At 42.1% G+C, this 21,884-nt stretch overlaps 1 protein-coding gene across 2 annotated transcripts in view; it reads left to right on the top strand.

Annotated features, from left to right (window-relative positions):
* The window catches only part of MCC (MCC regulator of WNT signaling pathway), a gene marked incomplete at both ends in the record, with an annotated part of 199,321 nt that extends 177,758 nt beyond the window's left edge, over nucleotides 1-21,563 (top strand). For both annotated transcript variants that reach the window (XM_080362879.1, XM_080362880.1), the window contains 5 exons: nucleotides 643-877; nucleotides 7,589-7,795; nucleotides 8,774-8,871; nucleotides 19,960-20,082; nucleotides 21,383-21,563. In XM_080362879.1, coding sequence (XP_080219005.1) covers nucleotides 643-877; nucleotides 7,589-7,795; nucleotides 8,774-8,871; nucleotides 19,960-20,082; nucleotides 21,383-21,563 — 844 coding nt within the window. The remainder of the gene's footprint in view (nucleotides 1-642; nucleotides 878-7,588; nucleotides 7,796-8,773; nucleotides 8,872-19,959; nucleotides 20,083-21,382) is intronic.
* Between the last annotated feature and the right edge of the window lie 321 nt (nucleotides 21,564-21,884).

Genomic DNA, 21,884 nt, shown 5'->3' with positions numbered 1-21,884 from the left:
GATGACTTTTTATTAAAAATCCTGCTAATTTATGGACTGGTTTTAAATCCCTCCAGCCCTGAAGGAATGTCAGTATACTAAGGAACACACCTTAACATGAACTGAAAGACGCTGCCTCCTGGAATCTGCCAGTGGATTTTGCTCAGGTTGATTCTTACAAGTATCCGTTGAAAATATCTGAGATGATAACTGGTGTTGCCATTAGCAGAGATAAATGAGGTCTGGGCTTATTCTTTTTTCTTAGCAGATGCATCTTCCCAAAGAAGGTGAAGACTGGCTGGGCAGCAGAGAGAATCTTAAGTGTTTTTTGTTTAATTTAAAAAAAATTGTTTCAGAAGGCACCGTTCCAGAAAAAGTAATTCAGTTACATGTCACTAAATATCTGGCTTTGCAGAGCTGTTGTCACATGGTTCAATTTTCTCATGCAGCTTAGAAAATTAATTTCTTTTCTGAATTTGTCACACCCCTCTGCATATTCTAAACATTGCAACATCCAGTCCATGCTATTGTGCCCTTTCTGTGAACTTTTAAGTAAGGCTTGGATGTGTTGATGAAGTATTGGGAGAGTGTTTGAAGTAAAAATACTGATTTTGTTCCAAGTTTTGTTTTTTTTTTTTTTAATACCGTTCTTTCTCTTTCCAGTACTACCAGCTCAACTGCAAGCAGTTGTGATACAGAATTTACAAAGGAGGATGAGCAGCGGCTGAAGGATTACATCCAGCAGTTGAAAAATGACAGGGCAGCAGTGAAACTAACAATGCTGGAACTGGAAAGCATCCATATTGATCCCCTTAGCTATGATGTTAAACCTCGTGGAGACAGCCAGAGGCTAGACCTGGAAAATGCGGTCTTGATGCAGGAACTTATGGCAATGAAGGTATTTTATTTATATCCAGCAGCCTGACTGCACTGCTGACATGCCCCTGGGCTGCAAATCACACTCAATCACACATGTGGGAGGCTTCGACAGTGAACACTGGGTAGTAAAGGGTTATTTTGTTGAAACAAATAATCAGGGCTGAAAATCTACTACTCAGAAAGTGACAGAAGGCAGTGCATTAGCATTGAGGAGTTGTGTGTGTTTTAAATTAGGCCAGGGCTCGATCTGTGTTTCTAAACCTGGAATGTTCTCCTTGACAAACCAGATGCTCTCTCTGAGACGTGGCAGCTGAGTTGCTTGAGGGTGACCAAAAGCATGATACAGCACTTCCCAAGAGACAGTTCATTACTTTACGTACAAGCTTGCAAATGTGCCTCTTGAATATTTGTGAAGTGAAGCAGAACAAATTCACCTCCTTTTAATATTGCCATGGGAGGGAAGGGTGGTGTGTCAGAAGCTGTAATCCCTGATGCTCTCCAGTGGTTGGTCACAAGCCTGGAGTTGTGCTAGGCACGATGTTGCAATCTGTAGCTCAGTTCCGAGCAGAGAGTGTGTGGTGTAATGATGTGCAGCAGCAGAGATTTTCGAAACAAACTGTGGTCCCTCAGGCCTGGTTTGTGTGTCCAGTTCTAAAGATCTGATCTAGAAAATCTGAACTTTATTGACCAGGTATAGAGCTTGTATAGTTTAAAATCTGGCTTCAATGTTGACCTTGAGAGAGGTGAACTGAAACACAGGAACATACTAAAGGCAATAGAGGTGTCTATCTGCATTTAGAAATCACCTGGTTTTGGTTCAGTTTAAGTAAATTTAATTTCTATGTATTTTCAACTCCTATTTTAGTCAACTAATAGGAGATGTCAGATGATGGTATTATGTGGGACAGCAAATCCTAGTATTTTTGTAAGCTTATAAAGCTATACATTTTTGTTCAGATGTACTACTGCTAGCTAACTGGTAGCTTAGTAATGGTAGTTATGTTCTTAGTGGTGTTGTCTTTCTGTGATGACAAATATAATTTTGCAATAATACGTTCAGTACTTGCAGATCAGAAAAAAGCATTGCCTGCTATCAGTCAGAAGATTTAAAGTTGTGTTAGTTGTTTGAATATATTGTGGCCAAGAGCAATATGTTCCCTATAATTAAAGCATGCAATATGTACTGGAAGACATTAGTAGATAATCGAGTGTATATTTCAGATATCACACCTGCTTCTCCTCTTCTGCATCTAGATCATCCCTGAAATCTCTTGTACAGCATTCTTACCTGTATCTTCAAATGGATTAGTAAACGCATTCTGCAGAGCTAAGCCTTCTTACTAATGCCTTTACATTCCCTGACCTGACAGAACACAGACAGTGGCATATCGTAATTTCTTGCACAGTTTTGAGTGCTAGTAATCCTTTCATTCACTAAATGATGATCTAACTTGTTTTTGACATATGGTGTCCACTCATAACTTTTGGCTGGATCTTACACTTCGGGTTTTCACTTGTCCTAAGAAGAAGAAATCTTTCTTCTTGGTTGGTTTGTGTGCAGTGCATACTGGAATAGACACGCATTTTACCAAGATAGCTGAAGTCACCCTCAGTCCTTTCTGGTACAGAGAAACAGACAGTGCTGTTATTCATTGTAATTTGTTGTACTTCGCTGGAATGCACAACTGCAGGAAATCTGTAGGTTTCTGACAGGGATTATCGTGAAAACTCAAGTTTGTCAAAGCTTGGAATGGATAGTGTTCTCCTGCTGCAGAATCTGAAAACTGCATTTCCTCTGTGCATGAAGCATTACAAAAGGCACAGCTACACTCTGCATACTTTGGTGCCAAGAGAGTTTGCTACCTTACTAGCATCCATGGTTGTTGCTCAGGTCTGCATTACACCTTGCTTATATGTTCAGCAAGCTATAACATAGCTGAACTTAAGGGCAAGACTCAAGGATGTCTTGGCTTTCTGACTGTTTCGTTAATTTATTCCCTCCCTTCCACATTCTTATCAAGGATCATACAGCTTGATTGAGATGCTCAAGGATTTCCTGCATTGCTGGGTCTTGTGACCTGCTGCTGTCTTACCAAAACTTGTATCTGTGATGGAATCTCTGCTGCATCTTTTGGCGCCTTTTGTTTTTGACTCCCAGTAAAAACTGACCACAACATCAGTCATATTGCTTCTTGCATCTATGTGTTATGCTGATAAAGTTCTGAAGATGTCTTTATACCATTAGTGCTTCGTTACTGATGAAAAGTATCCATATAAAGATGCTTTGTGGATGGTTACTCTGTCGCTCTGTTTATTTTTTTTTACTGATCCAGAATGTAAGACACAGTGGTCTGCCAGTACTTCTGTAAAATCCGATTCTTTGCTTCAAGCAATAATTAACCATGTTTCCAAATATATTCTCGTCAGCGATTTGTCATCATTCAGTGGTCTTACTTTGAGGTCAGTTGTTGTCATGCCCCAGTTAGCAAGGAGATTACTTCTGATGGGTGTAAATAATTCTTGGTTCACAGCCTTTCTGCATTTCAAAGGACTTAATCTAAATAAGAAGTTTCAGTGTTCTACACTGATAGTTTTTCCTCTTTTGTGTACAGGTGGTGATAATATTGCTCTTGACGTGCTTTGAGACTACAGTCTCTTTGCAGAAAATGTTGACAATCCTATTGTGCACCTTTGGTACATAATTTCATCCTCATACAAGATGTATATAGTAAAATACAGTTAACTAGAGCATGGCATTTAACTACTCTGATACTTGGTTTACCTCTGAAGGCTGGTATATTCCACCTTCTATACTGTACTTCTCCTGGATTTCTTTTTCATGACTTGTAGCACTTTTTGCTACATGAGAGTCCTTGCTTATTTCTCCATTTCACTGTTTTATTCTTCTGACATGATCACATCCACCACAAAATTTAATTTTGAGGCTGTTACGGTGTTTCTGTTTATATTGAGTTGGGATTATTTAAATTGTAGTTCAAGTTTTCACCTACATTCAGAATTAAAATATGACTGCAAGTGCAAAATATTCGGTATTATTAGTCTTGAAATGACTGTTGGATTTGGTGTTTAAAGCTTCTGAATTTGCACAGGTTGGTTTAGTCTTCTGCAATCAACTGGAAGAGTGACCACTTGCTAACTCCTCCTTCAGGTTTTCATTTTGTAAATGCCACTTGTGCTTTAGGCGCACACTGAAGAAGCAGGAATCTTATGCTGCAAAATGTTTCAGCAGCATCCTGTAATTAGAAAAAAAGAGGACAATAAATATACAAAGTTGATGTTGTAATTGAAATAAAATTTAGATGCTATCTTTAGAAAATGTATTTTTGTGGAAAAAAATGTTGCAGATGTAGAGACTAATTAACTCTAAGCAAACCTGAGCTACTTAAATTTTCCCACATGAAACATTACTTTTGCCACCATGCCTCACAGATTGTATGTGTCTGTACCATAATCCTCAACTATAGTTTGAATTTTTAACTTCAGCCTTTCCATTCATTCCTCCTCCTTCCCTGGGAGTCTCTGTAAGACACTAACAGTTCTACTTTTTCCCTGCTTTGTCTCTGCTTCTGCACTTCAAATCACATTGTCTTGACATGAAAAAACATATGGAGATGCTTTTGGACTTCATGATATGTCTGCTGAGACAGGATGCAAACTTGGGAATTTATATGTGATGATCTAAGCTTACTGTCTTCATAAACAAAGGAGTTAACCATTGATCCTCAAATTGATTTTGAGCTAGGGTATGTAGTGCAAACAAGCATCCAGTCTTTAAGTTAAGACTTTCAAGTGATGGAAAAAATGAGTTCCACGGATTCATTGCTGCAGTGGTTAAATTCACATTTTGCTTTTAGGAAATAAATGTCCTTTATTTCTAGGCTAGAAATAATTTGCTTAGCTTCAGCTTCCAGCCTGGAAAGACCTTGTCATGACCATCCCACATAGATAGCCCTCTGTCAATAGTATCTTCTGTTCACGTAAGTGCCAAAATACTCTGCTCAAATTACTTCTCAGCCTTCACTAAGCAGGCTAAGTAGATTAATGGCTTTAGAAATAGAGGCTTAAGAAGCTAAATACATACATTTAAGTATACCAGACAATCCAGTTCAACTCCTATAACTAAATTTCCCCATCATTATCAGTATTATTTACATTTTTACTATTGACAAAGGAAATTAATGGTAAGTTTGCCTAACAAATACATTTCTGTAAACCACACTGAATGAAACTGATTGTGCTTCTAACCTTCAGTTCACAAACAAGTAGATGAATAAATGAATTATTTTAAAGCTCATACAAACCTTTCCAAGCCTGAGGGTTTTTAGAATATGGATTTTTTTTTTGCGTGGTTGGTGATTCTGAATAAGTCACTTGTTACTTTTGATTACTATGTGCTGGTTTAAACTGTGCTGCACCTGTGTGCACAGCTTACACTTAATCCAGACAGCAGATTTTTGGTAGGAACTTAGATTCTCTTTTACAGAAAAAGCTAATATGTTAATATGTTCGAAGATTAGTAATTATATAGTCTTTGCTAATAGTGGGTATAATACAAAGAGCATTATTTTTGAAGGATAAGGTAAGATGCCTTTGATATTTTTGTGACTAGTTTGTTTGTTGTTGTTGAAGAAAATAAAAATAAAACTCACAGAATCACAGAGTGTTTGGGATTGGAAGGGACCTCGAAAGATCGTCGAGTCCAATCCCCCTGCTGGAGCAGGAACACCTAGATGAGGTTACATAGGAATGTGTCCAGGTGGGCTTTGAATGTCTCCAGAGAAGGAGACTCCACAACCTCCCTGGGCAGCCTGTTCCCGTGTTCTGTCACCCTCACTGTGAAGAAGTTACTTTTCAAATTTAAGTGGAACTTCCTGTGTTCCAGTTTGTACCCATTGCCACTTGTCCTATCATTGGTTGTCACCGAAAAGAGCCTGGCTTCATCCTCCTAACACTCACCCTTATAAACATTAATGAGGTCACCCCTCAGTCTCCACCAGGCTAAAGAGCCCCAGCTCCCTCAACCTTTCCTGATAAGGGAGATGCTCCACTCATCGTTGTTGCCCTGTGCTGGACTCTGTCCATCAGTTCCCTGTCCTTCTTGAACTGAGGGGCCCAGAACTGGACACAATATTCTAGATGCGGAAGTAGGGTAGAGGGAGAGGAGAACCCCTCTCGACCTACTAACCACCCCCCTTCTGATACACCCGAGGATGCCATTTGCCATCCTGGCCACAAGGGCACAGTGCTGGCTCATGGTCATCCTGCTGTCCACCAGGATCCCCAGGTCCCTTTCCCCTACACTGCTCTCTAATGGATCATTCCCCAACTTATATGGGAACCTGGGGTTGTTCCTGCCCAGATGTAAGACTCTATACTTGCCCTTGTTATATTTCATTAAATTTTTCCCTGCCCAACTCTCTAGCCTGTAAATAGTGATTTGTTCCAGGCTGTCCACACAACAAGAAAATTCGGTCTTTCATATATATTTACAAAGTGAACAACTCTAGAACTGTACTATAAAAAAGAAAATTACTGCACGAACTCAGTATTCACCCCTGAGGTGACCTAGGTCATGGCAAGCTTAACAGGGTTTTTTCTGTTTTGGCAGTCTTTTGTTTGTTTGGTGGTGTTTTCTTAATACATAATATAAGTTATGTTTTAGGACTATCTCTTTAAATGTTTTTTGGATGATGGGTTTTCCCGGGTTCAGAAAATAACTAGACATTTTGTGGAATAAACTTTTCTGAAATGTTGAACACAAAGAGCCTTCTGGTTCAGGATACCCATCAACTGCTTTTCATGGGGGGTTTGGAGCAACTGCTGAAAGAAGGGTCACTGCGCTCATGCTTTGTTCTTACACTTCTGCCCTGCCACTGTCAGAGGAGATGTTAAAGCAAAAGTCTGTCCCCAAGTAGCAGTTGTTGTGTTACAGTATCTGACAGACCTGTCATAAATATCAGAGTGGGAAGAGAATTACACACAAGAACTAGCTCTCATAACTGAGCTTCTTTCTGTGAAGTTCCAGCATTCATTTTCTGTGGATCACATTTATGGAAGAATATAAGCGAGTGCAATTTTGTCAACCTCCAGTTTTGTATAATTGGGATTCTGGCCCTATAGAGGAGGGATATTAAAAATGGACATCCCATGGTGCCATGCTTTTTGACTGACTCCTTCTGCTACAGAGGCCGGGGTTATGAGGCAGGAATATGTGACTTGTGTTTGCTGTCCTAGTCCCTCAAACCTGTTCCATTGTAATGAGATATAAACCACCTCTAATTCTTCTGTATCAGTAAGAAACTGGAATCTGGCATGTAGGGAGCTGTTTGACAAGAAAGTCAGACACTCCTGGTTTTATGGCAATTGTCTCTGAAGGGCAGAGTAGAACTGAAGAGATTTCCATAGGTGTGGCACCATCTCAGGTCCCTGATACTCGAGTTTTGGCACCTCATAAGCTGCTTTGTTTCCTCTGAGCTTATTTCTGAGGCTGATTAAGGGATAGCACAGATCATCATACTGACTTAGTCTCAAGATATACTAGTCTTTTGACAAATGTACTATGTGATTATAAAACATCTTCCAGATGCTGATAGTGTTCTCCATGGAAAGAACACTCAAGTAATAGGAGTGGATGAAAATCTTGTTTAACTTTGTCTTCCCTTGGGTTGTAGTCCCACAAAGTGGCAAACTAATAATGTTTCTTCAACAGGAGGAGATGGCAGAGCTTAAGGCACAGCTTTACCTGCTAGAGAAGGAGAAGGCGGCATTGGAATTGAAACTGAGCACTCGAGAGGCCCAGGAGCAGGCCTACCTCATCCATATTGAGCACTTGAAGTCTGAAGTGGAAGAGCAAAAAGAGCAGAGAATGAGGTCTCTGAGCTCAACCAGCAGCGGAAGCAAAGACAAATTGGGCAAGGTCAGGAGTCAAAGAAGTTTTCAGAATCGACATAAACATAACTTACTGTACCACTCCCCTCCCTGTAGCAGTCTTTAGCGTGTTAATAATTCTCCTCGATTGTCTGTAGATACATGTCTTTTCTCCTCTGGTTGTTAGGTCATTCTTTTCATGTGGTGACTTACGAGGACTTCGCAGAATTACTGTTAAGCCTGGGCTAAAATAAGGTTGTTATTTTGAGGAGTACAACAAGGACACTCTTACCAAACAGACAAGCTAGTGTGGTTGAACGTGTTGTGTCTTGCCTGTTGCCACTCACTGGAAACAGTGGAAGAGAGTCTAAGTAAAACGCCATCCTCGTCATACTCCAAAGACAAAATATGAAAAAATAGAGCTCGTTTCTATGAAGCTGATAGAACACTATAATGACAGGCTCTTTTTCCAAGTCAGACAGTTTGTAATGATTTGAGAATGTATACTTTCCCCCCCTTAGTATAATGCAAAATAAACAGGTTTATGCATTTATATTAATAATTCACATGAAGAAATAGCAATACCAAGAAAAACTTTAATCCTGTTATTTTAGTGCCATATCCTCAGAAACCTCTGTAATATATTTTAAAACAAAATCTAAAGCTACTCTATAACTGTGTTGTTCTTATTTTAGTATTTCTTGCAAAGTGTCAATTGTTTTATCCAGTGCTTCTTTGATTCAAGCGTGATGTGAAAAGTAATATAAAGCACCACTAGTTACTCACAATATAGGAGCATTCTGCACATCAGTGAGCAGTGGTGGTTTAGAAAACATTTAGGAGGATTTGTGAAGTGTTAATCCGTTAGTCCATTTCTCAGTGTGTTGGTACACTGCCATGCTGTTGTGACATTGTGATGTTCATTCCACCTCCATTTTAAAAGCAGCTGTGAATTGAGAGGTTTTCAGAGTTTTCCCATTAAACTGTTAAGAAATTTCAAATGAGATTACCTTTCCTTATTTCTCAGGAATGCAGTGATGGCACCGCAACACCGTTAACACTAGCTGAGCTGAGACCGTACAACGAGAGTGAACTGACTGCTGAGCTGACAAGTGCACTCAGGCGGTAAGCAGCTTCCTTCACCAGAGACATGATTTGTTCTGCAGGTGCAGGACAGGTTTTAGTTCTGAGACTTTGCTTTTAGCCTCATGTGATTTTTAAGGCCGATCACATATTTGTCTTGTGAGAAGGAAAAGGATCAAAGTTCTAACCTCACCTTCTCTTTTGGTGGTGTTCTTGAGCCAATGGAAGTGCTTCACATGGTGCTCAGTTCCACTCTCCTTACAGTTCTCTAAAATTCAAATTAACTTTGCCTTTAAGAAACCCTCGAAGTATCAGGAATATCCATATTCAGGCAAGAAAATGAAACACAAAACAGTGATGTGGCTCGCTTGAGGGCATGGAGAAAACCTTGAGTGAAGACAGGATTTGAAGTGTGATCTTTGGTTAAGAAGGTTGGTCACAGATTAGAGCTTGGGTAGGAATTACAGGAGTGGGAGTTGCAGTGATTTTGATGACTCAGATGCTGCGTTTGCCTCCCGAGTATGTAAGTAGATCAACAATTCAGTAATGAGTGACATTGTTGTTTGAAGTATTAGCTTTCCAACGAGAGAGAGAATTGATGTCTTAACAAGCTGCTTTTATCAACAGCCAAAGCCAAAAGCCAAAGCTTTCAGTACAGTTATACATTAACTAGGTGTTTGTGCAGCAGTTTTTGCTGCACCAGCTATGTGGTAAGCTTCATAAAAGAGATATTCACTGTTTCAATAGTTGTTTCAGTACTTGTTCCACCTTTTCTAAGACGTGGCTATCTGGTTATTTTATTTTGAACCAGTCAAAAATGCTGCTAAGAATTTTAGCTGGGAAGAGTGCATTTTGCTTTTCTGGTGTTTGCAGCCTCTTTAATGGTGGAATGTCCTCTCAGGCAGCTGTGGTGTTTTGTTCCTGAAGTGCTTTTTTGCATAGGTGCAACTCGTAGTGTGCCTAGGGATACTTAAGACTGAAAGGCATTATGTAAAAATGTAAGATCATTACTACTGCAGAATCAATACATCTCATACCATTTGCTTAATAGCCTGACAGTTGCTGAGTCTTTCATTTGCTTGATGCAGGAAACAAAATTCTGTGGTTAAAATAATCAAAACTGTCGTTTGGGGGGTGGGGTGGGGTGGATAAAAGCCATCGACAAAGTCATTTGCATAAACATTGCATAGAGCCATTGGCCTCCCTTAAACCCCGTACACTCCCATCCCTGTGTGATCAGCTCCGCTGGCATTTTCTGTTTTCACTTGAGCTGCAGCTTTTTCCTGTTCTTGTTGTTTACTCCTGGATTTCGAGAAGATGTCAGTGACCTTAGCTAGCAAAGGCCTGAGTATAGTCTTGAAATGTGGTTTGCTGACAACACAGAGAAGAAAAAACCTTTGCTTTATCTACTAGGCCTTAAGTTGATTAGCATGGATTTCCAGCCAGGGGCCTAGAAAGTACAGTTTGTCAGGCAGAAATGGGGAAGAAAAATAATCGGATTAAACTGTACATAAATTTTGGAGTGAAGACTCTCTGGGTAATGGAAATACGATTGTACTAAATGTGATTGCTGCTGCCAGTGGGGCTCAAGCACAGTTCACACAAGCTGCATGGACCAGGTATTTTTCTCCCTAATAGGTGTGGCAGCTAAATCAGGCTGAATGCTCAGTGTCCTTATCATCAAGTTTTCTCTCTGGAAGTCGGTAGAAAGTCCATCTAGCACATGGAAAAGCTTACTGCAGCCTGTTCAGCCACTGCTGTTCTAAAAAATACCAGCGGTTCTTAACTCCCATCCTAGATGCTTGGAACTTCAGATTTCACCATGAAATTTATACCATCATGGATCCACAAAAGAATTTTTTGAACAGTCAGATTGCATTTTCCTCTCTGCAAATGCTACAACAATGCAGAATGGTCTGATATCTTTAGGGACAAATGGATGTAACTCTTTGCACTTAGCACATGCTGATCCTTCAAAGCTCTTCCCGCCTCTGTGGGAAAACAAGTGCTGGCACTTTGTGTGAATGAGGAGAGATCCTGGTGGCTCCTCCTATAGCCCACACTCCTCGCCCACCAAAGGAGGAGGATCAGAGTTCAAAACAGAAAATATTTTGCCCAGTAACTGTGTTTGCTGGGGGAAATGTGAAACCAGTGAATGTCGCACACTGAATCTGTGGTCTAGAGGCGATATTTAAATGCCAGTGTTCAGGAATATGTCAGTGCTGATTGCAGTTAGTGCACGCATCTAGCAATTGGACCTGCCTGTAGTTACTCCAGGCAACAGACACCGGTGCAGGGGACAGCAGCTGCGAGGATAGGGGCAAAAATCCATTTGCCTTTGAGTCTTTGTCAGATAATGTGATATCAATCAGCAGCCCTGCTTGCTGCCTCCTCCCCATCCTGTCTTCACAGAGACAAAAGCCCTGGCAGCTCCCCCCTCTGCTGCTTTCCCATTCTGTCCTCCTGTTGCTGCAGAACGGTCAGGTTCTTGTCAGTTAATAGAAACAGAGTGAAACCCAAATAAAACAGCGAGACACAGTTACGGTTTGGATTTTGCTGTGGTTTGGAAGCATTTATTTGTTCATAATCTGCAAATGGCTTAGCAGCAGAACAGTCTCATTCACAGAGGTAGCCTATCTTCTCTCTGCATATGCGGATTTTCTTGTAAATCTGGAATCCAGCAGCATGTTGTGAATCACCCCCAGTTGTCATTGCTAGTGTCCACCAGCAGAAATTTAAAGTAGGAGCAATTCTTCCTTTATTGTTTCATAATGTATTTGTTCTAGTAGGACTCAGGTTTTCCCATAGCAGTGTTCAGCGTTAATACTCATCTTAAGGGCTTTCCACAGAAATTGCTTTTCTCTTCCTTGACCACTGTGCTAACTGGTAGAACTGAAAATTACCTTCAAGTTCTGTGTTGTAAAAGTTATGTCTATGTTACCCAATTTCTGGTATTGTAGGCTAAGGCCACTAATGAGAGACACATCCTGTTCCAACCAAGACTAAACGCTTTCTGACAGAGCCTTTAGCATTTTGTTTTCCTTTCTTGATGGAATGATGGAATGTGTCAATAGACATGAAGAGTCCTGTGTTTTTTATCGAGTTTGACACATGCATAAAGAACCTTGTTTATTCTTGGGAGGGAAAAAGTGTATTCCTACCAGCCCCATGGCCTGGCACTGACACCCTGGTGATCACGCCAGAGGCCACTTTTATCAGGGGATCTGGTTGAATACCCCAAAATTAAGCACGTTACACAGTCTCTGATGGGGACTTTTAAATGACATCTTCCTTGCTAGTATGTTCTACTCTGTGGTGGCAGGGGAAGGAAGCACTATAGGTGACTTGTATGAGTTTATAACTTAGTAAACACATACCAGGTTATAAATGCATTAGAGGTGGCAGGGAGGAAGCAGAAATTCCAGATGGGAAATGCTCTTGCTTTAGCAGGATTATAATAATGGTCATACAACTACTCTTTTATTTTTTTTCTACTAAGTTATTTCATTCTGTGAAAGATGGCCAAGCTGACAGCCCTGAAACTTGTCCCACTTCCCAGGCCTTATTAGAAATGCTTTGATTGTTGAGGTCCTCCTGCAGTCTGTTCTTTTATTTCCAGTTGCTGATAGCTTTTCTATCTGCAGAGGGGTTGTATTTTGTGTATGTATTTAGAGAGTCCTTTATAACTATTAAAATATTGGAGCAGGAAGGTTCTGACAGTAACTAGCTAAAGGCCATGGCAGACAAACACTTTGTAACTACACTGACTGTTCAGACCTCAGATGGGTCATTAGTTGGCAGAAAATTATGATCTCTGATGACTGTGCAGGGTTACGTGAATTGTGTCAGTCTAGACTTGTTTCAGTATCTCTCGTATAAAAGGGGACTTTCCATCTGGCAACACAACAAAGAAATGACATATTTACCATGTCTGACGGCTTTTGAACAGAGAGATAACCTCATAAATGACGGTACTAATTGGGAAGTCACCATGGAGGGAGAGAAGGTTGCTAATCAGTAGGACTGATAAACACTTCTTTTAACAAAAAGTGCATTTTGCACAGAGCTATGGCCCTGCCTGTCTTGGAGTGGAAATTGCATGTGTGTCTAGTAGGACGTGACAACCAACAGTAGGACAAGGGGTAATGGGTTCAAATTGGAACACAAGAGGTTCCAGGAGATTCCACTTAAATTCAAGAAGAAACTTCTTCACAGTGGGGGTGACAGAGCACTGGAACAGGCTGCCCAGGGGGGTTGTGGAGTCTCCTACTCTGGAGACATTCAAAACCCACCTGGACACATTCCTGTGCAACCTCATGTAGGTGTTCCTGCTCCAGCAGGGGGATTGGACTAGATGATCTTTTGAGGTCTCTTCCAATCCCTAACATTCTGTGATTCATCCTATTGCAATAGCTTCCATGTGTCTATTGAGACATGGCAGTGTTCTTTGCTGTCTTAGGTCTTTATACCTGTCCAAAGACCACAACCCTGTGTTGTGCCAAACTTCTGTTTTTGAGAGAGCAACTGTTTCAACAGAAAACTGTGCCAAACCATGGCAGTGGCTGTTTCCAGACACAGTGCCAGTCAGAGATAGATCAAACCACCTTCCTGTATTTTAAACTTCTGTAAGCTTCATGTGACATCATCTTAGCCTGGCATGTTTTCAAGGGCTACCCTTATTTTCACCATAGCAGAATCCAGGAGTAGGTAGAAGCACCTCTGAGATTTAGGCCTGCCTTGACCATCAGTAAGGCTAAGTGTTGGAAATGAGGAGAGGAATGCCTAAAACACATCATATTGTAATGATAAGGATTTCGAATGGCTTTTAGGAATTCAATCAGTAAAATCCTCTTTCAGAATGAACATGCAGTGGATAAAAGTGGGGGGAGGTAGGTGGGGCTAGTATTCAGGAGCTACTGGTGAGTTTTTCTGACACACTGTTGGCTGCATTTTGTCAGTAACATTTACTGATTTCTGTTCTCGCATTATTGCATCCATTAAAGGAGGCGATACACAACTCTGAGGCATTTGAAAGCCAGACGCTGGCATGGATTGCAGTCATTGCAAATTTTGGGGATCTCTCTCTTATTTATGACCTTGCAGTCTCCTCTCATGGTTTCCCTTGGCTGCCTAAGGGATTCAGAAGTCATGACCTGTCTCTGGAAACCCCTTGGAGAGCCCCACTGAGAGAAATCTTCTCACAAGAAAAGAGATGACACATGGTGATATAAGGGACAGATCCCTCAAAAGTGCCTCAGGTCGCTGTATTTCCTACACGCATCACAAATAACCATCATTTTCCTCTATTTTTGACATGGAATAAATAATTCTCCATACCACTATGTGGCATCTGAACTGCTGAGCTGCTGTGCACTTGGGTGTAAGTGTCACAGGGAGCTCCAAATACCTCCGGATCTGGAAGGCTTCCAGGCTGGGCTGGCAAAGCTGGGTGGGAGGTTTGAGCAGCGGATTCGGCAGGCATGTCGAACATGTTCCCTCTTTTTAGCTGCCAGTCTGTTGTTTCCAGGACCACACCTGGCCTGCTTCTCTGCTGCCAGTGGTATAACACGTCTGTGGTACCCTCTGGTTTTTGGGATCTGCTCTAAGCATCTCACAATCAGCAAGAAAACAGTACATCATTTTACACCGCAAAGTGGTTTGTAAAGCGCTCTCAGTCTTCTCAAGAAGACTCCTCTATGTTCTCATGCCCACTGATGCTCAAGAGGGTGAGACAGGAAGATGTGGCACTTGAAGAGGGTGATTTTAAGGCTCTTGTGGTGTTTGCAAAGTGTTGTTTTGTTGCCTCTTTACAAAGTTCCCTTAAATATTAGTTGTTTTCCTTAACAGGCCAACCGTACCAGTGAGGCAGGCATGCATCCAAATTGGCTTGGGGATTCTGCATGCAGGTCTGATGTTAGATGTTAGTTTAAACTGCTGATTAGAAGATAATTTGTCTGCATTCCTTTTAAATGTCCAGCTGTTATCTCCTGAGAGGAGTCCAACGCCTAGCAAAAACAGTCACAGAATCACAAGGTGTCACCCTGTTCAGCTGGAACTGGAAAAGGCAGAGGGGGAAGCGAGGGAGCATGGCAGGCTTAAAACTACAGGAGGATGTTAAGAAGGGCACTAGGAGTGAAGTGTGGGTTGGAAGGTCTGTTCCTCCCCTTCAAAGCGGGGACCGTGCAGAAAGCCAGGGGCCATGCAGGAGGTGCTTCTCCTCTCTCTCTCTCTCCCCTCCCAAAACCCTGTGTTCCTGGGGGCTGCCCAGCCTGCACACGGACCTGTGCCTGGGAAACCTGGGTCCTCTGTCCCCTTGGACAGCCCATCTGCTGCATCAGGACTCTGGGTATGCAAAGCCCGGGGTAGATGCTGAGCTGAAGCTAAAGGTGCCACTCTGACAGGAGAGGCCGAAATGTAAAGGGGGCAGGCAATGCTTGTAGCAGGCAATGCTCCTTGGTGGGTAAAAATACGTTCCTGAGGGTGGCAAGGGTAGTCAGGCCCTAAAGGCCCCTGGCTCGTGTGCCCAGCTCTGGCATTCTTACCTCCTCTTTTGCTCCAGATTTGGTAAGAGATTTGGGTGCTCTTGACCCCAGGGCAGAGGGATGACAGCTTGTGTTTTCACAAGAGGGGAGTGGGCTGGCTACACTCCAAGCCAGGGGCAGAAAAATCAGCTTTCTGTGTGCCAGGGAAGAGCATCTTACTGTTTGCAACACTGGGGAATTCTCAGGGAAAGGAACAAGGGCAGGAAAATCTGCCTGGGAAGACTTCTGGCGTATGAAACCCGAACATGTCTGAAAAAGCCCGGACAGGAGGGAAAATACAAGGTGGGCAAGACCTTGCTTACATTATTCTAGGCCAAACATGGTGTCAATGTGCGGAAGCCAAATTGACAGAAACTGCAGAAATGTGCCCGATGTTGTATAGTTTCCTTTATGGCTCTGGCAGAATTCCCCCCTGTGCAGCAGTAGCCTTGAAATCTGCTAAATCTGCTTGCCTTTCTATTCAAATCATCCTGTAAGTCTGAAACAGTCCTTGAAAACTGCTTAGCAACTGCCCACAGAGTGTTTTGATTGTGAAAATACAAAACATGAGTCTCCGTTACGAGCATATTAGGCATTTAGCTGAAAATAGTGTTTTTAGTGGATGTTGGAGTAGGCTGTAGGCCTCTGAACACACTTACTCTGAGCTTTTTCTTGGAAAGGGTGCAGTCAGGGATTTCCCCAGCTGACTTCTCCAGTGCCCAGCAGCAGAGAGCCCATGTGTTGGAAGCAGCCATGCCCTCGCATCAGGAGCTTGTTCCCACTTCTGGGAGCAAGTGCTCGTTTTCTCTGTGCACACAAGGTGCTGCCGCTGTTTACTGCAGCTCCAGTGGCAGCAGCCAGTTGCAAGAGGGGCTGTTGGGAGCAAAAGTTGTGCTGACTTCGGCAGTCAAACCAACTCACAGAAGTCATGCTCTCCTGAAAAAACTTGTTTCTCCTCCCCTGTTCCCGTCAAAATACATACATAAATGCTTTCTCACAGCCATGGGGTGTGATAATGTGAGTTTGGCATGGCAGCTTCTGTACTAGTTTGCTCTTCGTGCTCTGCGGGAGTGTCTGGCAGCAGAAGGCCGTGCCACAGCCGTGTGGCTATCAGGATGTATCAGAAGGATACTCATGTCATTGTCACATGAAATGCAGTTCCATCCTTGCTTCGCAGCTTTGACACATTCTCATCCTTGGAAAATGCCTATGATGAGGACTGTTGTTTTAAAATATTCTGTTTTATTAAGCATGTAGTGACTGATGCATCATATGCTGCTGATTATTAATAGCAATCAGGAAAGTGAAGTGGTGTTAGAAATCCAGTAAAGACAGCTACCCCCTGTAAGGCATTAAAGGAATACCTTAGGATAAAGGAGCACCTCAGGATTCATTATCACTCCTGTTTGCTGCCAGCTAAGCAATCAGATTTGGAGAGACACAAATGAGGACATTTCTTTCTGTCCAAACTGAGGTGATCAGTGATAGAAACGGAGAGAAGTGGGAAGAGATAGCATTGTGAGGCATGGGATTTTGACAAAGGGATAGAGTACTTGCTGGCCAGCCAGTGGGGTACAGCTCTGAGATCTCTCGTCTGCTACTGAAATAGAAGGTGCAGCAGAAATCCTTACATGTTTTTGCATGTAATAGTCATTAACCAAGTGTATATGCATTTCCGTTTCTGAGACTAAACCAAGGTATTTAGTGTGCCTTTACTGTTGCTGCTGTGTCTGTCTACCCAGGTGTTACTTGTTCCATGAAATGCCTGTTGAAGTAAAGATATTTAGAAAGCCATGTTTTACATCAGGAACAGTGAGTGCAGAAGCAGATCCCTGTGTGGTAGTTTTGTAAGATTTTAGGATATTTCAGCACATGCAAACAAACTGCCTGTTACTTTCCCTGAGATTGAGGTGGGAGTAGGCACTACCTAGTGCTGTTCCAAGTGACTTGAAGACATCAAGAAAAGCCAAAAGAACTATCTGGGCCTTATCAGCTTCGGGAATATGTGTGTTTTGCCAATATAAATCTAAATTTGAGGCACCTGTAGATTTGGATAATTACCCACTGTTACCTAGATGGTTCAGAACTAGTGTCTGAAAGTTGTTTAACTAGCCTGTGGAGGCCCAGGGTGTTTACCACTCAGCTGGCTCTGTATCTTTGGCAAGCATCAAGACAAGGATATTACAGGCCAAATGTAAAGAAATACCTTGTGATGTTTTAGCTGACTTTGGGACTGAGCATGACTGGTTGAAAGAGTGGATGCAAAATCAGACAAATTGTGATGTAATAGCTTTATCAGGTAACAGTCACCATAGCAGACAAACTTTACCATTCCTGACAAGTTCCTTCAAGTCTTTCCACTGTGTTTCTTTTGCACCCAGCTTTTGTTACAGCAGGTGCATTAAGGACTTCAGCTTCAGGAAATTGTGGCTCTATAGGGTTCTTTCCTGTGGGAATGTGTGCAGTGTTTCCAGAGCTACATCAACCTCTTTAGTTTTCTCCCCATACAGGTACTGGAATGTTTATTCCGCTGGACCTGCTGTTCATGCTAGGTAGCAGGTGGGCACAGAGCTCCTGTGCCTTCTCCAGAGCCCCTGGCCATGGCATTCTTTGGAGCAGACAAGCACCGGATTTGCTCTGCTCTGTTCTGTCCTTGTATGGCCCATATCAGTAGTGTCACACTGGTTAGATAACAGGTCTGGCCTCTGCCAGGTCTCAGCTCTTTTATTTATTTCTTATTACAAGTAAAAACCTGGGGAGTTTTTGTTCTTACCTTCTTTGCAGAAAACAAATTTTGACCCTAGACTGTGCTTAGTCTTTCTGACAGCTAAGATATGATAGAAAAAATAAAATTTGTATTTGGGATGGATGGCAATGAGCTTTCAGCCACTAGGGAAACAGAGTGATTTGAAAACTTAGTGTAGAAGCAGTTCCCTGTGCCATGGTTTTGTAAGATTTTTTTCCCTTCAATGAAAGGGACACATAAAGAATACTGATGATTCTTCATCAACAAGGCCCCTCTTATACCCTTTTTGCTTTGGCGGGTAAACCAGCGTCTGCAGTGTTTTGGGATAAACTGCTGACTTGCAATATTTCCCTGGCTGACTTGGTGAAAGCCCTTCTGTTGCTGCAGTCGGGCGCGGTGGGACGTGCCGCGTGTGCCGTCAGTCTGTCTGGTTGTACCATGCTGCCGTTGCCAGGCCCGCCGCAGAACTGCAGGTTGGTGAGCTGGGGTTCCAGGAGCATCTGTGGGGTCTCTTGCCAAAATGGAGGAGCTTTTGTAAACTTTAGGGTATTCATTCCTGTGGGGATTACTGGGCTTATGTGAGAGCTAATGGTACTTAGGTTTTGGGGATGAAATCCAGTTTACTTGCTTAGCAGCACTGCAAAAGAAAACAGGAGGGAAAAGCAAATCTCTGCAAAACAGTTTTAGGTAGCAAAGCATAGACAAATGTCTCCATACATGCAAACTTCCCAACTGTAAGGTTTGACATTGAAAATCTAACTTTCTGCTGGTTTAGGGCCAGCTCTCTGCAATTCTTACTCTTTTGTTTTGTTTTGTTTCCTAATCTGATGTTTTTCTCTTTGGCCTGCCTGTGCCATGAGGACAAGTCACAGATAAGGCCTCCTGTGTCTCCACATGAGAGGTGGGACAGTCCCCTGCGTGTACGGGAGCAGGCTGTGGGCAGCCATGGGCCCTGCAGCAGGGAGCTCCCGGGAAGAGCCACCAGCCTCATGCACGCTCACCTGCACTGGGAAATGCTTTTTAAAGGCAGCTTAAACCCCAGCCTGTAATGCTGACTCCTCCCCAGAGCTTCTGCCTTGTTGGCCTTTTCTTTCCCTCGTAGAGATATTTGTAATGTAAAAATATCATAAGGTACCTGCCTTCCATTTTGGCGTGCTTCATGTGATTAGCTTTTGGTTCGTAATTGGTAAGTATTTTAAGTATCGGTAACTATTGGCATTTTAAACCTCACTGCTGTTTGTACTCCACTCTCTTCTTCTTAACTTTTCCTGTTTCCCACTGCCGCTAGCTGCTAGCTTCTAAAAAACTAGTGATCTACTGTAATACAGACTGAAGCATAAATTACCCAGGTAAAGGTGAGGCGGTAGCTGAAATCAGTGGAATTGGTCTGGATCTATAGTAATTTCTAAGTAAAAAGTTTGTTTAGTAAGTGAATAGCAACCCTCATATGCTATATGGTTACTCTGATGTTTGATTTCCCTTGGCAGTTTTCTTTGCTGTCTCGTTCAAGACACAGTACGTGGCATGTTCCAGGTATTTTGAAAATAAAAATGTATCTTTGTGATTATTTCTTAGCGTGACTTGGTACATACAAAACCATGACCCACCAGCAAAATTTGTTTTCTCTTTTGTCTGCTGCACCTGTGATCCTGTATTCTAAAATGGTGAATGTTATAAAAACAAATATTTAGAAAAGTTTAATGTAAGAACTCCCTCCTGTATTATCCAAGTAATATTAAGCAAAGTATTTTCAGCCTGTCAGGCCAGCACAGATAGAAGCTTGACCACAATATATGCTTTGGCGAGCTGAAGTGTTATTTCTGTTTTGACAATAGTTTTCTCCTTCCTTTTCTCCTGATCCAGGGAGAAGAAACTGAAAGCTAGAGTGCAAGAATTAGTGAGTGCTTTGGAGAGACTCACAAAGAGCAGTGAAATCAGACATCAGCAATCTGCAGAATTTGTTAATGACCTCAAAAGGGCAAACAGGTGAAGGATCTACCAGCAGATGGATACACTCTTGATTTGTTTGGGGTTTTTTTTACTGTGTTCTGGTAAGGTACTGTAATCATCCCCCTGCAAGCAGTTTGTGGATCTTTGCATTCACAGGAGTTGACTCTTTAAGGTTATATAATAGAGATTGGGGGAGGTACAAACCTCCCAGTAAGGACACTGAAAACTATATAGCTAATAGAGTGGCCGAAAGATACTGAGTTATAGTAAATGCATTATTATTAAAACAAACCCTCCATTTAGTCAGATTTATGCATCTGTTATTTTGGTTAAAATTGCTCCTTTTTCTTCGGCTCCAGCCTCTTTCTTAGTAAACTGGCTCTGATAATCACACTTAAGTTTTATTGCTAAATCAGTAGGTTTTACTGGCACTGTGTTTGGATGAACTGAGAACATCATAGAGTGTCCTGAGTTGGATGGGACCCACAAGGATCATCGAGTTCATCTCCTGTCCCTGCATATGACAACCCCACAGTTCACACCATGTGTCTGAGTGTGTTGTCCAGTATCTTCTTGAACACTGTCAGGCCTGGGGCTGTGACACCTCCCTGGGGAGCCTGTTCCAGTGCTCCTCCACCCTCTGGGGGAAGAACCTTTTCCTAATGTCCAACCTAAACCTCTCCTGGCACATCTTCCTGCCATTCCCTCAGGTTCTGGATATAATGGAGTGTAGCTGTCACTCCTGCAAGGAGCTGGTCACTCACAATGCACTTTTCATTAATAAGTTATACTTGAAAGCCCTTGTGGTGAGGAGCAGTACCCATCTCAGCCTTTCCTACTGAGACAAAGTGGAGGCACAGAAGATACTTAGCAGCTGACAACTTAGCACAAGATGCCATCCTCCAAGTCTTACTTTTTAAAATGGCAAACGCAAAATAAATGCTGTATTTTGTAAGCAGATTCTGGCCATGCAGCCTTTTTGTAAAGCCTTATATATTTAATGCAGTGGTGTCCTGACTCACAAACAGTCCTCTGCAAGGTCATCACTGGCAACTTCTGGCTGTCACTTTTAAGCCATGTTAAAAAATGTTTTCATTAACCAGTTTAGTGGCAAAGGTGTGCACTCACCCCAAAAAGGATACACAGATTAGCACTGATCAGGGTTTGGATCAGTAAGGTTTGGATCTAATGTGTTTTAAAGCACTAGCAAATTTTAAGATGATCAGTACTCCAACTTCGAAGTGCCCTGAAGGTGAGATTTTGGGGTGGATTTTTGTAGCACTTGCTGTGAACAAGCCTTTTTGAATTAACTTTTATTGCCTTGTATTTCTAACAGCAACTTGGTAGCAGCTTATGAAAAAGCAAAGAAAAAACATCAAAATAAGCTGAAGAAGTTGGAATCACAAATGATGGCCATGGTGGAGAGACATGAAACACAAGTAAGGATGCTCAAGCAAAGAATAGCTTTACTAGAAGAAGAGAACTCTAGACCACACACCAATGAAACTTCACTTTAAATGCGTCTCTTTCAAAGATGCTTAGTGCCATTACGAATTCAGTTCTTTTAGAGGCTGACTTTTAGGTAGCTTCAAGTGCTGAAAGCTCTGACTGTCAACGCTGACACAAACATCTTCTCTGGGATCCCAGAGAGGTGCCATGGGGATAATATAAGCGTTAACCAAGGACTGTTTCATAATGTAAAATGGCAGTGCCTGAATTATCATGCTATAAGTATGTACATTGTCTATGTCATTGTGTCTATATTCATATAAGTTTTCTTCCATTTTATGTATGTCCTGTGAGTGACAGTGTCACATAGCAAAATAATTCATGTTAAG

The sequence above is a fragment of the Nesoenas mayeri genome (assembly GCF_963082525.1).
Source record: "Nesoenas mayeri genome assembly, chromosome: Z".
Lineage (NCBI taxonomy): Eukaryota > Metazoa > Chordata > Aves > Columbiformes > Columbidae > Nesoenas > Nesoenas mayeri.
Note: the sequence above shows the minus strand (reverse complement) of the source record. Positions and strands in the feature narration are given on the sequence as shown.